Source organism: Gymnoscopelus braueri (assembly GCF_963280865.1).
Source record: "Gymnoscopelus braueri genome assembly, chromosome: 9".
NCBI lineage: Eukaryota > Metazoa > Chordata > Actinopteri > Myctophiformes > Myctophidae > Gymnoscopelus > Gymnoscopelus braueri.
Genome location: NC_137610.1, coordinates 5,505,711 through 5,521,550, shown reverse-complemented (window position 1 = coordinate 5,521,550; position 15,840 = coordinate 5,505,711). Strand labels below are relative to the sequence as shown.

At 40.6% G+C, this 15,840-nt stretch overlaps 1 protein-coding gene across 1 annotated transcript in view; it reads right to left on the bottom strand.

Annotated features, from left to right (window-relative positions):
- epx (eosinophil peroxidase) overlaps positions 1-15,840 on the bottom strand; it is a gene marked incomplete at both ends in the record, with an annotated part of 64,130 nt that overhangs the window by 12,776 nt on the left and 35,514 nt on the right. Inside the window, 4 exons of the mRNA XM_080437322.1 lie at positions 9,161-9,263; positions 11,698-11,862; positions 12,817-13,028; positions 14,099-14,336. Of these exons, the coding sequence (XP_080293448.1) occupies positions 9,161-9,263; positions 11,698-11,862; positions 12,817-13,028; positions 14,099-14,336 (718 nt within the window). The remainder of the gene's footprint in view (positions 1-9,160; positions 9,264-11,697; positions 11,863-12,816; positions 13,029-14,098; positions 14,337-15,840) is intronic.

Genomic DNA, 15,840 nt, shown 5'->3' with positions numbered 1-15,840 from the left:
TTCCAGACTCACTGAAAACGGCTGTAGTCAGGCCGCTACTCAAGAAACACAACCTTGATCCATTGGTGCTGGGTAATTATAGACCAATCTCAAATCTGCCATTTTTGGGCAAGGTCTTAGAAAAAACTATCTTTCATCAACTGGATGTGTTCCTACAGAACAATAAGGTTCATAACAAATTCCAATCTGGCTTCAGGAAAGGTCATAGTACAGAAACAGCACTTGTAAAAGTAATTAATGATCTAAGGGTGTCCGCTGACGACAAAAATGTATCTGTTCTCCTACTTCTTGACTTAACCGCTGCTTTTGATACGATTGATCACACAATTCTACTACAACGTTTGGAGTACTGGATTGGTTTGTCAGGCACAGCCTTGTCTTGGTTTCACTCTTACCTAACAGGCAGAAGCTATTTTGTCAGTCTAGCTAACTTTGACTCAGACAAACACAACATCTGTTCTGGTATTCCACAGGGCTCAATTCTGGGTCCCTTATTGTTCTCCCTGTGTATACTACCGCTGGGAGAACTCATCGCCGATCACGGAGTGAACTTCCATTTCTATGCTGATGATACCCAGCTGTATCTTTCAGTAGCTCCAGACGACCCCTGCGCTCTAGACCCATTGTTGACCTGTCTGTCCAGTATAAAATGCTGGATGAGTGAGAACTTTCTTAAGCTAAATGAGGATAAAACAGAAGTTCTCATAATTGGCTCCAGTGAGCAGAGAGAATCAATAACAAGTAGACTTGGTAACCTGGCTGTAGAAAGTAACACCACAGTAAAGAACCTGGGGGTGATTATCGATTCTGAATTGAATTTCAATACACACATTAATCATGTCACCAAGATTGCTTTCTTTCATCTTAGAAATATTGCTCGAATTAGAGACTATCTGTCGTTAGACGATGCAAAGACGCTGATCCACGCTTTTGTTTTCTCTCGGCTTGATTACTGCAACGCACTCTACTCTGGCCTGCCAAAGAAAACAACTGACAGATTACAACTTGTTCAAAATGCGGCAGCCAGAATTTTAACTAAAACCAGGATGAGAGAACATATCACTCCAGTTCTTGCTTCACTACACTGGCTCCCGGTTGTTTTTAGGATTGATTTTAAAATTCTTTTAATAGTTTATAAAGCTCTAAATGGTCTGGCACCTACCTACCTCTCTGACTGCCTAGAGAGATATGTTCCAAACCGGGCCCTCAGGTCTTCAAGTGCTGACCTGCTCGAGGTGCCTACAATGACATATAAAAAATACGGTGAAGCAGCATTCTGCTTTTACGGACCGACAGTGTGGAATAAACTCCCATTACACCTAAGACAGGCAGCCTCTGTCGATAGCTTTAAAGCACAGCTCAAGACCTATTACTTCACTCTTGCTTTTAGCTGATTCTTTGGTTGATTTTTAATTCCTCACTGTATTCCCTATTTTAATGTTGTTTTATGCCTTTGCTTTTGCCTTTGCTTTTATTTTATTTTATTTTATTTTTGTTTGCTTTATTGTTAAATTGGTTCTAACTGTAATTGTATTCTTGCTCTGTAAAGCACTTTGAGCTGCATTTCATGTCATGAAAGGTGCTATACAAATAAAGTTTATTATTATTACTATACAAATAAAGTTTATTATTATCACCTGACAGGTGACATTTTATTGTTAATTACAGTCATGCATTGTGCCCGTCTATTTTATATTGGGAAAAAATGCTGTTTGATTGGTGTTTTTAAACAAGGCTTGCTATGAGCAATACCTCTTAATTTGTTTTTATTGGATAACTTAAGGGGCGTTCCCGTGGTTGAGTTGCTATTTTGTGCCACCATCTTTATCCCTAAAACACCTGCGCTACCCCTTACATTATGCATAGGTGTGGTTTGGACGTTACATTAATAAAACCAATCAGCCTGCCAGGTGTCATTGGCTTTAAGCGTTTAGAGGCAGCACCAGCTGTCTTGTGCGTAATTAACGGGTAGCACATAGTGCCAAGGCATAGCGCAGGGTGCAACATAGGGCCCTCAATGTATATTAATATGTTCTTATTTTTATTTTGTTACTTATCCTTTTATATTCTATGTAACATCATCAGGGTTAGATTTCTCGTTTGAACTTGGTCCATTATGGATGAGCCTATAGGATCCATCCAACCATTCTAACCATTATGGATGAGCCTATAGGATCCATCCAACCATTCAAACCATTATGGATGAGCCTATAGGATCCATTGTGTGTTTTCAGAAGCAGAAGGACCTGAATGCTTCTTACTGATGTAAAGTTCACTGTTGATTTGTCATCTGACAGCAGTGTTCAACACTTACATTCATACAATATGTTATGTTTGATGTTTAATCTTTGTTACCTTAAGGAAATAAAAGTCAATAAAGATGAAACTGCTGAAGTGTTCCTCTCCTAAATGTGTTGTGTGTAGTATGGGACGTTGTCATGGTTACCATGAACACAAACACATCCAACAGGTTTTCAATAGTTTCATAACATCAGTCATCTATTGACAACTGATCAATGAATGTCTCATCTACTGATCACTGATCAATGAATGTCTCCTCTACTGATCACTGATCAATGAATGACTCATCTACTGATCACTGATCAATGAATGTCTCCTCTACTGATCACTGATCAATAAATGTCTCATCTACTGATCACTGATCAATGAATGTCTCATCTACTGATCACTGATCAATTAATGTCTCATCTACTGATAACTGATCAATGAATGTCTCATCTATTGATCACTGATCAATGAACGTCTCATCTACTGATAACTGATCAATGAATGTCTCATCTATTGATCACTGATCAATGAATGTCTCATCTACTGATCACTGATCAAAGTCGTTTTGTCAACAAACCATTGCCAGTCGTTGGAAGACACAGAGTGGATTCCTTAGGCAGTGTGGCCACGCCATCTCACACTACCCTCTTGCCTCGCACCACGGTAAAGGCTGTGGTTTATTTTTATTTGGGTTTTTCTTTTCTTTTGGTTAAACAGAGGTATAAATTACATTGAGGGATTTCAAGTGGATAACTTTTCACAGTGCTCTTTGAATATTGACTGGAACTGAAGTTAATTGTGGTATTTGGGAAACTGGACTGGATTGTGGGTGTGGGCTGGAACTTTTCAATACAAAGATGAACTGAGGTTTTCTGTATCTGTGTGATTTATTCTGTTTATTGAGTTGAAGGTGTGTTTTTTTTATCTCTGAACTTGCCTACAATCCCTTTAATGCTATTTGTTCTGTTAAATCCTTTGTGAGGTTGACTTATAAAAAGCGGTTTTGTCCAAACTGGACTAAATGGTGTTAGGCATTGTTCAAACTGGCACCCCAAACATTACATCAAAGTCAAACAGTTTCATAACAAGTAACAGATATTTAAAAAGGACCTCAATCTAAAGCAAAAACAAGTTTTCACACAATTGCAAATGTCAACAGGCAAGGGAACAAACAAACAAAACTGTTCAAACAAACTCAGTGGGAAATAACAACTTTATTAATTCAAACTCGAACAAAAGGGAAACAATTCAAATTGCTCCACAGCTTCAAACTCACCAGCCTCAAACAAATCAGACTCACTCAATTCAAACTCAAGCTAACCAGCCTCAAATCAATCAGCCGGATGGACAATCAATTGCAATGATTGACTCACTTCAAAGTGATTACAGTTTGATTGATATGCACATTTGTGACAATATGATACCAAACCACATCCTCCCTTACGGCCGACCTCTTCTACAGCACCAGGACCCATATTGGTGGAACTGTCTGATGCTGTGGAAGGAATGCGTATTCAGTGGTGGAAAGTAACTAAGTACAGGTACTCAAGTGCTGTACTTAAGTAAAAGTTTGAGATATTTCTACTTTACTTGAGTATTTCCAATTTCAAATACTTTTACTTGTACTCCACTACATCTCAGAGGCAAATATTGTACTTTTACTCCACTACAATTATTTAAAAACATTAGTCACTAGTTACTTTTGATTTTGATTATTATTACAAAACATACACTTCAGCCTTATATACATTTCGGACATTTGAAAATAACCGATCTACAAGCTCAAAATGCGTCGCAATGCAACACATTGTGAGCTTGTAGATCTGCTATTTTCAAAAGATTTTTATACATTTGAAAACTTGTAATAGGACATTCTGCATAATGAGTACTTTTAGTTTTGGTACTTTAAGTATTTTGATGCCAATACTGTTATACTTTTACTTATTTTACTTACTTATTTTGAATTCCGGACTTTTACTTGTAACAGAGTATTTCTACATTGCAGTATTGATACTTGCACTTAAAAGTAAAACATTTGAGTACTTTTTCCACCCTCTGCATATTGCCCATCACCATCTGGAAGCAATGGTCAAAATCATTTTCCAACAAATGAGGAAAGAACAACAGCGTAATACAGAGACACTGAGAGACGTCAAGGAAAGCCTTACTGACACAATACTTATTACTGACACAATACTGACACTGAAGTTTTGGGAGTTATTTTCCTGCGATCATGTCTTCTGTGTATTTTACTGCAAGGGTTAATAGCAGAAAAAGCAGATATACCAACTCACAATTACATATGAACCTCTAGATTGGCTATATGTGTGACACTGTTTTGGGACAGAATACAGCTTAAAGGGGAATACCACTCATTTTCAACATTGAACTATGTCTTTAATACACCTTAGAGCTGTTGTGCAAATAAGAAAAAAGTCCCCCCCCTTCTATGTTGCCTAGAACTATATAATTGATTGAGGTCATGTGATCAGTGACATACAGAGGGTGTACTTTTGGCTGAGGGGGCGGAGCCAAAAGTACGACCTGCGTATGTCACTGATCACATGACCTCAATCAATCCAGGACTTTTTTCTCATTTCCACACAACAGCTCTAAGGTGTATTAAAGACATAGTTCAATGTTAACAATGAGTGGTATTCCCCTAAGTCATTAATCAGACTTTTTCAATTGTATATAAAAATATATATACCTGTGTTTATTCATTGATATACTGTATGAAAATTACAATAAAAAAAATCTGTGCTTTACCATTTTGCTAAATATAAAACGTTATCAATAGAATAATCGCTAAGATAAGTGATAGTTACAGCCCTAAACTGGGTATTAATACTTTTAAATAAACACATGGGTGATCTTCAAGAGTGATACACGTAATAAATTATTAAAGAAATTACAGAAGTTTCTCCGCCCTCTTTTGTTTTTAACATGGCAGGTTATAAGTGTGTAACTGTTAACTTGAAAGAACCGTTTTATATTTATACAGTATAGTTTGTTGATTACTTTTGACGCAGTAAAGCCATGTTTTATTTTTGGTTTTAGAGGTATTCAGTAGGTCTTAAAAGTCCTTAAATTGTCGCACCAAAATGCAGGACGACATGAGAGCATTTAAGGACATTATTGTACACACAATAACCACAACAGTGGAACAAGGTCAGAGGTCAAACCAGAATGCATCAAGAAATGACTGAGCAAGTGGATGAACCTCAGAACACAGTTCCATTAATAGTCTGTTCGAAACTGTCTCTCTCGGTTTTCTGTCTCTGTGTCCACAATAAAACTGACATCGGCAGCTATAGAGTGTGCTGCTTTACTCTTTCATTATTTAGTAATACAGAAAACAATACAGAAAACAACATTAACTCATTGAGTGCCCAAATTATTTCTGGCTATTTCTGGCCAGTAAGATTATATATATATTTTTTTTAAAGTAAAAGAAAAGTGCTTAGGAAGCGAGATACAGCCTTTTTCAGTTATAAGTTAAACAAGGAGTGGATGGAGCTGCAAATCTTCAGATAATGATATATATGGCACTCAATGAGTTAAGTCATGGTATTTCTTTCTTTAAAAATAAGTTTTCCATTCAATATCAATAGATATAAACTTATATAAATAAGTATATAACAGTATGTTAGTTCCATTGATCCAAGGCCGGAAAGGTCAGACCCATAAAAGGCAGGTCAGCCATTGCTATATGATGACAAAAAGTCCACAAGAACAATATCAATGCAACACATTGTTTCATGGTGGATCCTTTAAGTTCCTCTGTGGCAACAAGCAGCTCCGTTCATCCTCAGCTCTCGTTTCAGTGGGAAATATCTGAAAAGATTTAAAAAATAAAGGTTCATGTCAGCGACGATAAAATAAATAAACCTCTTATGGTCTTAATATCTCCTCATTTGAGGCATTTTAAAGTGAAGTCAAGGCAAGACTTCAACATGCTACACTCATGTGGTGTGTGGAAGCGACAGGATTCAGTCAGGATTCAGAGCACACCATAGCACTGAGACGGCATTGGTGAAGGTCACAAATGACCTCCTGATTGCATCAGATAACAACCTTCTCTCTGTACTGGTTTTGTTGGACCTCAGTGCTGCATTTGATACTATCGATCAACATATTTTGTTGCAGAGACTAGAGCATTTGGTTGGCATTAAGGGTGCTGCATTGAGGCAGAGCATTTAAGTTTCAGGCACCTCAGCTGTGGAACCTTCTCCCAGTCTCAGTCCGTGAAGCAGACACACTCTGTATATTTAAGACTAGATTAAAAACCTTTCTCTATGATAAAGCCTATAGCCGAAGTGTATAGACTCAGTCACCCTATAGTCATCCTCTCTTCCTCTCCACCTCCCCCCCTTTCTCCTCTCTCCTATCTCCTCTCGTCCTCTCTCTTCTCGTCCTCCCTTTTGGTTGTGTGGGTTTGTGCCCCATTGGTACAATTGTAATTAACCCTGTACGGATTCACGCTCTAGTAAGGCCTGCCACTAATTCTACACCCGGGGACCCGCTCCCCGGAGTTTCTTTTGTCTCCCACGTCGCAGTCCCATGGACTGTCACTACGGACCCCCAGCTGCGGCTCAAGACTGTGACTGCGGACCGGGCCTCTCCATGGAGCACGACCGTGGATTTCTACTACACTACACTATACCACTACACTATACTTATGATCTTAACATTCTTATATTATACCATTATATACTGCATACACATTATTGCTGTACTATATTATGTTATCATATACTATCTTACACTATTATATTTGCTACTATTGTTATTGTTACTACTTGTACTGTATCTCTTTCTGTCTCTCCCTCTCTCTCTCTTCTTTCCCCCGACACGGTCGAGGCAGAAGGCCACCACCCTAGAGCCTAGGCTAGGGTCTGCCTGACGTTTCTTCCAGTTAAGAGGGAGTTTTTTGTTGCCACTGTCGCAAAATTGCTTGCTCAGGGTGGGATTGTCGGGTCTCTTCTCTACATGTAAAGTGTCTTGAGACAACTTGTTGTGATTTGACACTTTAATAAAATTGAATTGAATTGAATTGAATGTGTGGTCATACATGAATATCCTAGCAACCAGGTTCATGAAATTTTACTTCTTTCACCGTGCGGGGATCAGTGTTGCCAGATTGTGCGCGAGCAACAAGCAACCAGGAGGTAATCATAGCTACTTCAGCTGCTTTTCCCTTCATTAAGCACATTAAGCAGACACATAAAGCAATAGCTAGACACAGGGTATTTACATTACATATTTATAATTAACTCTAGAGGTTCGGGCCTCCGATGTGCGGGCCAGGCTACTAGAGCCCCGTGTGCGGCTAGTGGGCAGGGCGCCCGTAGGGCGCCCGGACCTCTAGTATAATACATGTGAGGTCATACACCATGAATTGCAGGGTAAGCTGTTGCCATAACAACAGATTGTGGCAGAGGATCCCCCCCCTTTTCTACGAGACCCCCGTGCATATAATGAGGCGATCACCCAATCACCGTGAGGACGGCGATCACGGAAAATATTCCATGATTTTTCAAAGGTTGGTAAAATGGCTCGTTTTGGCTGGCAGTAGCGTGACACTATTACACTATTACTCTGGCAGTTAAAGAGTTAATAAACTGTCATTCAACCTTGTGGCCCGAGGCTGCCCATATTCATTCATTCTCCTTTAACATACGGTCAGTTTAAAACATTGATTGCAGACCTACTGTACCCACAAACGTCTGCAACTGTTTTAACTTGTGTTGTATCATACTGCATGTAAGGGGGACGTTTTTGTTTAGTTTAGTTGTATTATTGACATGTATTGTATTTGAACTGTGATGTATCTGAACTGTGATGTATTTGAACTGTGATGTATCTGAACAGGGCCGTCGCAAGGGTGGTGCGAGCGGTGCGGTGCACCGGGCCCCGCGCTTGGGGGGGCCCCGCAAAAAAACGAGAAAAAAAAAAAAATGTTAATGAACAGAATCACATTTATTAAAGGTAGGGTAAGTGATTTGCAATTATTCAAATAATTGCAAAATGGGTCTATGTTCTGATAGAGCTCGTTACTATAGAGTGTCCTGTCCATATAAAGAGTCTCCATGTCTCTCCAGCTCTTTATAAAACAGAAAATGTATTTTGTATTTTTTTTTTTTTTTTTTTTAGTTTCATTTCCAATTTTATCCAACCAGGACAGAGAACTCAATCAGGATATAGATTAAACAAGTGAAATTGGAAGTGATGACACTAAGAAATGAGCAGACAAAATTTTAACTGGAACACTATACAAATTAAGCTTAAAAATGGGTACTTTCTCCTGATTGGCTGAGATTTTGACACCTACCGAAAAATGTATTTTCTGTTTATTAAAGAGCTGGAGAGACAGGGAGACATCTGTTACTGAACAAACACTCTATAGCAATGATTACTATCAGAATATAGTATTTTAACCTTTTAACAAAATACTTTTTGTTTTAACCAAAATATATCACTTACCCTACCTTTAAGAGTTATAAAAAGAAATAACCGCAAATAACCACCAAAAACTCAGAAATATCCACCCAAAACCGCAAAATCGCGCGCGAGGATGGGGGCGCGCACGCGACTTCGCACCGGGCCCCGCATTTCTCCCAGACGGCTCTGTATCTGAACTGTGATGTATCTGAACTGTGATGTATTTGAACTGTGATGTATTTGAACTGTGATGTATTTGAACTGTGATGTATCTCGACGACACTGCAAATGAGGGCAACCTCAACGTCCCTTACAGAATATTAAACGTTTGAATGAATGAATGAATGAATGACTGACTGACTGACTGACTGACTGACTGACTGACTGACTGACTGACTGACTGACTGACTGACTGACGGTGCGGTACCTTGTAGAACACATCACCATGCTGACCAGCACCGCCACCACCCCGGTCACTGAGATGACGGCAGAGACCACCGACACCACCGACACAGACGAGCCCCCCGAGGCTGCATGGAACAACATTCATGTTAATGTATAGAATCATCATGGAAGAACATTCACAGTGATGTTAATGTATAGACTGACCACTGTTTGGTATCAGTGCAGCACAAGTAAACTACAAACCATCAGTTGATGTAATACATGTATTGTGTTCTGTTTTATGTTACAGTTCATGTGGGAAATCAGAAAGATTGAGAAAGGAGCGCTTGTTTTCGGCCGGTCCGGTGGCTCCTCGGGGTCCCGTCCCATCCCGGCCCTCAGGATGCTTTTTTTTTTACTCGAGGCCGGGGTGGACAGGGCCTACCGGAGCTATCGGACCGATTAGCCGTTTTCACTCAGCGCCCAGCTAGCTCGTAGCTAGCGCCTATCTAGCTCACTTTTCAGCAGGAGTCCGCTCATAATTCCGACCTCCCGTTATTCCCACGCCCCAATAGTCCGACAAACGTTAGGTTAGTGTGAGGTTAGGGTTAAGGATAGGGATAGTTATAATGGGGTCAGAATAATGGGCTATAATATCAAAGCCTCCTGCTTGCTCCGTCTCGCGCTGATCCGAAAAACAAGTGCTCCTTCTTTCTCGATCCTACAGATTTTCCATATGAACTGTATATAAATATATATATATATATATATATATATATATATATATATATATATATATATATATATATATATATATATATATATGACTCATTCATATGACTGTAGAGTACCAACCTGTACAGGTAAAGGAACCTGCTGTGTTCACACACTGCATGTTCTGTGGACACTCATTTATATAGTAGGAGGAAGTACACACAATGTACACACTATGTACACAATGTACACACTATGTACACAATGTACACACATGTACACAATGTAAGTGTGTAATGTATAGTACCCATCCTTATGCAGTCATAAGGATGGGTACTATAAAGTAATAAGGTCATAAGACAATCATAAGGATGTGTACTACAGTAATAAGGTCATAAGGCAGTCATAAGGATGTGTACTACAGTAATAAGGTCATAAGACAGTCATAAGGATGTGTACTACAGTAATAAGGTCATAAGGCAGTAATAAGGATGTGTACTACAGTAATAAGGTCATAAGGCAGTCATAAGGATGTGTACTACAGTAATAAGGTCATAAGGCAATCATAAGGATGTGTGCTACAGTAATAAGGTCATAAGGCAGTCATAAGGCTGTATTCTACAGTAATAAGGTCATAAGACAGTCATAAGGATGTGTACTACAGTAATAAGGTCATAAGGCAGTCATAAGGCTGGGTACTATAGTAATAAGGTCATAAGACAGTCATAAGGGTGTTTACTACAGTCATAAGGTCATAAGACAGTCATAAGGATGGGTACTATAAAGTAATAAGGTCATAAGACAATCATAAGGATGTGTACTACAGTAATAAGGTCATAAGGCAGTCATAAGGATGTGTACTACAGTAATAAGGTCATAAGACAGTCATAAGGATGTGTACTACAGTAATAAGGTCATAAGGCAGTAATAAGGATGTGTACTACAGTAATAAGGTCATAAGGCAGTCATAAGGATGTGTACTACAGTAATAAGGTCATAAGGCAGTCATAAGGATGTGTGCTACAGTAATAAGGTCATAAGGCAGTCATAAGGCTGTATTCTACAGTAATACGGTCATAAGACAGTCATAAGGATGTGTACTACAGTAATAAGGTCATAAGGCAGTCATAAGGCTGGGTACTATAGTAATAAGGTCATAAGACAGTCATAAGGGTGTTTACTACAGTCATAAGGTCATAAGACAGTCATAAGACTGTGTACTACAGTAATAAGGTCATAAGACAGTCATAAGGATGTGTACTACAGTAATAAGGTCATAAGACAGTCATAAGGCTGGGTACTACAGTAATAAGGTCATAAGACAGTCATAAGGATGTGTAGTACAGTAATAAGGTCATAAGACAGTCATAAGGCTGGGTACTACAGTAATAAGGTCATAAGGCAGTCATAAGGATGTGTACTACAGTAATAAGGTCATAAGACAGTCATAAGGATGTGTACTACAGTAATAAGGTCATAAGGCAGTCATAAGGATGTGTGCTACAGTAATAAGGTCACAAGGCATTCATAAGGATACATTAATAAGGTCATAAGACAGTCATAAGGATGTGTACTACAGTAATAAGGTCATAAGGCAGTCATAAGGATGTGTACTACAGTAATAAGGTTACAAGGCATTCATAAGGATACAGTAATAAGGTCATAAGGCAGTCATAAGGATACAGTAATAAGGTCATAAGGCAGTCATAAGGATACAGTAATAAGGTCATAAGGCAGTCATAAGGCCGGGCACTACAGTAATAAGGTCATAAGGCAGTCATAAAGATACAGTAATAAGGTCATAAGGCAGTCATAAGGATGGGTACTACAGTAATAAGGTCATAAGGCAGTTATAAGGCTGTGTACCGGTGCAGGTGGGAGGGGCAGGAGTCCAGCGCTGGGTGCTGGGGTCACAGGTCACGGAGGTAGCACCCATCAGGGTGAATCCAGGGTGACACTCATACAGAACCATGTGGTCACACTGCAGCCAGTACCCGGACGGGACCCTGGGGACCACCCCACACCTGGGGTCTGTGGGGGTCAAAGGTCATTTAAAAGGTCATTACAATGTCCTACTTAATCACTCATAACTGCATAAACGGACATTATGCGCCTCCCTGACCTACAGCAGTGGTGGAAAAAGTACTCCGATATTTTACTTAAGTAAAAGTATCAATACTGCAATATAGAAATACTCCGTTACAGGTAAAAGTTCAGAATTCAAAATGTACTTGAGTAAAAGTACAATAGTAATGGTATCAAAATGTAGCCCTGCGTAGCCAGACTATATCACTGCGTGTATATGAGTCTGGTGCTTCTATGAGGCCTTTTTTTTCCCAAGGGTGCGGTATCAAAACAATGGCTCTCGACGCAATTGGTTAGACGCAAAGGCTCTCGGCGCAATTGGTTAGCAGATCTACAAGCTCACAACGAGTCGCGTTGCGATGCGTTGTGAGCTTTTAGATCTGCTATTTTCAAATAGCCAAGGTATAAAATAAGGTTAAAGTGGTTAAGGTACAGTATGTAGATCGGCTATTTTCGGCATGCAGCTAAGTGAAAATCATTTCGATGTCATCACGGCAGCGCCAAAAATAAATTTTAGTCGACTAAATCAACTGTAGATTTAGTCGACTAAAACTTAACATAATTTTATTTAAAAGACCATGACTATAACTAAATGAAAAGTTGCCGTTGAAATCAACACTGCTGCAGACGTCTGAGAGTTCCATCAGAGAGTCCAGCATAATAATCAATAAGGATTAGATCCATTAAAAACAGCGTGGTGCATGGTGTGTGTGTACCTGTGTGTGGTTCTCTCCATGGTGTGTGTGCGTGTGTGTGTGTAACTGTGTGTGGTTCCCTCCATGGTGTATGTGCATGTGTGTGTGTGTGTGTGTGTGTGTGTGTGTGTGTGTGTGTGTGTGTGTGTGTGTGTGTGTGTGTGTGTGTGTGTGTGTGTGTGTGTGTGTGTGTGTGTGTGTGTACCTGTGTGTGGCTCCCTCCATGGGCTGAGGTCCATGTGTGGGACCAGAGGGTGGGAGCAGGGCAGCATGTCCTGCGGGGTCCGGGTTCTGGAGAAGGGGTCCGCTGGGACGTGTGTGATGTGACTGTTGTCACAGATGATACGAGACAGAGACACGCCTTGGAGGCGTGTCCTCTGGGCGGCGCTGAAGACGCCCGCTCTCTCCCACCAGAACCTAAAACAATAATAATAATAATAATAATATTATTATTATTATTAATATTAATATCATCAATAACTCATTCCCTGCCACAGACGTAATTGACGTGTTTTTGGTGGGGGGGGCGGGTTGCCTGTGAATGATCCAAGCACCACCGAAGAAGAGTACAACCAGAAATCACGTGATCGCAACAAAAAAAAGATTGCCTCCTTTCAAGGACAAAAGTATTTTTTTTCTCAGATTTCTGTTGTTTTCTAAGTGTTTTTCAAAATCGGAATTGGATTTTTTTTTTTCAAATTGGCTTATTATAGCGCCACCAGGAGGTCAATTTTTGACAAACAAATTTTTTGATATTGCTCCTACAGATTTTGTCCAAACATCACGCAAATCGGTACACAGTATCTCTATATACACGAATCCACGGAGCGCTGCCTTGCGCGCAACCATTGCTGCGGTGTCAGACTCAGTAAGCTGCTGCTGCGGTGTCAGTCAGCTGCAGTCACTGCTGCTCACGTTATTATTTTACCTGCTTTTTACTAACTTTTACTAACACTAACTTTACAAAGATGTGCAGAAAATCGGGACGAATCACCTACGTCAGGTACCAGTAGGCTAGTTTATGGCTGCTCTGCTAACGTCAACAGAACAGACGGACAGAACCGCAGCTGCAGCTGACTGACACCGCAGCAGTGGCGGCGCCCCCTACAGGGCAGCGCTCCGTGGATTCGTGTATAGTCATGTGATCAACACAGATCTGTCCGATTTGCCATATTCCATCCTGATTGGTTAAGATTGGCTTCCAAAGTTTGCAGGATTGTTTCGTTTTGAACAAAATGCCTGTGCGTGCATGTGTATGTGTATGTGTATGTGTATGTGTATGTGTATGTGTATGTGTATGTGTATGTGTATGTGTATGTGTATGTGTATGTGAGAGTGTGTATGTGAATGTGTGTGTGTGTGTGTGTGTGTGTGTGTGTGTGTGTGTGTGTGTGTGTGTGTGTGTGTGTGTGTGTGTGTGTGTGTGTGTGTGTGTGTGTGCGTGTGTGTGTGTGTGTGTGTGCGCGTGCGTGCGTGTGTGTGTGTACCTGTCTCCGTCTCTCAGGTCTCGGAACTGCCTGGCCAGCAGACAGGACAGCAGGGGCCCCACGCGGCCCCCGGACAGGGGGGGCTCAGAGATGGCCCCCACCCACACGTCTATGTTCTCGGGGGTCCCGTACAGCCGCAGCAGCTTACGGGCCAGGGTCAGGTTCCCCAGGGCGGCCGAGAGGTCAGAGGTCGTGTTGGGAACTGAGAGGTCGCAGAACCTTCGCCAGGAGCTGTACCCTGTCAGAACACCAGGGGGCAGAGCAGAGACACATGTTTACAGGAGCTGTACCCTGTCAGAACACCAGGGGGCAGAGCAGAGACACATGTTTACAGGAGCTGTACCCTGTCAGAACACCAGGGGGCAGAGCAGAGACACACGTTTACAGGAGCTGTACCCTGACAGAACACCAGGGGGCAGAGCAGAGACACACGTTTACAGGAGCTGTACCCTGTCAGAACACCAGGGGGCAGAGCAGAGACACACGTTTACAGGAGCTGTACCCTGACAGAACACCAGGAGGCAGAGCAGAGACACATGTTTACAGGAGCTGTACCCTGTCAGAACACCAGGAGGCAGAGCAGAGACACATGTTTACAGGAGCTGTACCCTGTGAGAACACCAGGGGGCAGAGCAGAGACACACGTTTACAGGAGCTGTACCCTGACAGAACACCAGGGGGCAGAGCAGAGACACACGTTTACCAACGGACCACAATGGAAACGACAATCAATCACAATAAGGATGCTTGGGTTTAAAGGGATAGTTCACTCCCAAAAAATACTTTTTTTCTTCAGATTAGTCACCTCATGGAGACTTGAATTCATGTATAATGTTTTGTTTTTGTCTCATTCCTAAGCCAATAATTTGATGACCAGCGGACCGGTAGGCAGCGGTTCCAGTCTTTGTGTCTCCTACCGGAACCACTGCCAGTAATCAAATTATTGGCTTAGGAATGAGACAAAAACTAAATATCCAAGAATTCAAGTCTCCATGGGGAGACTAATCCATAGAAAACAAAGTCATTTTGGGGGTGAACTATCCATTTAAGTGGTTAATATGAATAGTAAAGGCAAGGCAAATGACTTAATTATGTGTGATGTGTGATGTGTGATGTGTGATGTGTGATGTGTGATGTGTGATGTGTGATCAAATAATAATGCAAGAATTATTATTGGGACTTTTTAAAATACTGTTGACGGCATATTGCTCCAGTTCCATGTACATGCTACACAGGGTCCAGATTTCACTTCCTTTATTTTCTTTTTCTCAGTTCAACTGTCGGCTGGAAAGAAATCTAGTCACATGTTTTGTGTTTTGTGTCTGAAAGTGTCTTTCAAAGTAAATGATATGAATGGATGCTTATTTTATCTTAAAGGGCAAGAGCACTTTGGTAGGGTTTGGGTTGTGTATTTACCTTGCCATGATGTAACTCCAAAGGTGGACAAGAAATCAAAAATAATTGCTCCATTGATTAGAAATTGATAATTCAAAATATGCTCCTCATTGACTTACATTGTATGATGAAACAGCAACAAGTCACTCTATCAGCACATAAACAAATGTACACAAAGTTGATTCAGACAATATAGAACATCACCAAACCCACTACTGTTTTACTTCCTGCTGATTTTACTATTTTTATTAAGAAAAAAACCCGGACCGGATCCACAGATCTGGATCTGGATCTTCAAATAGTAAAATAAGCAGGAAGTTGACATTTTTATATAAAAAAAAAAAAAA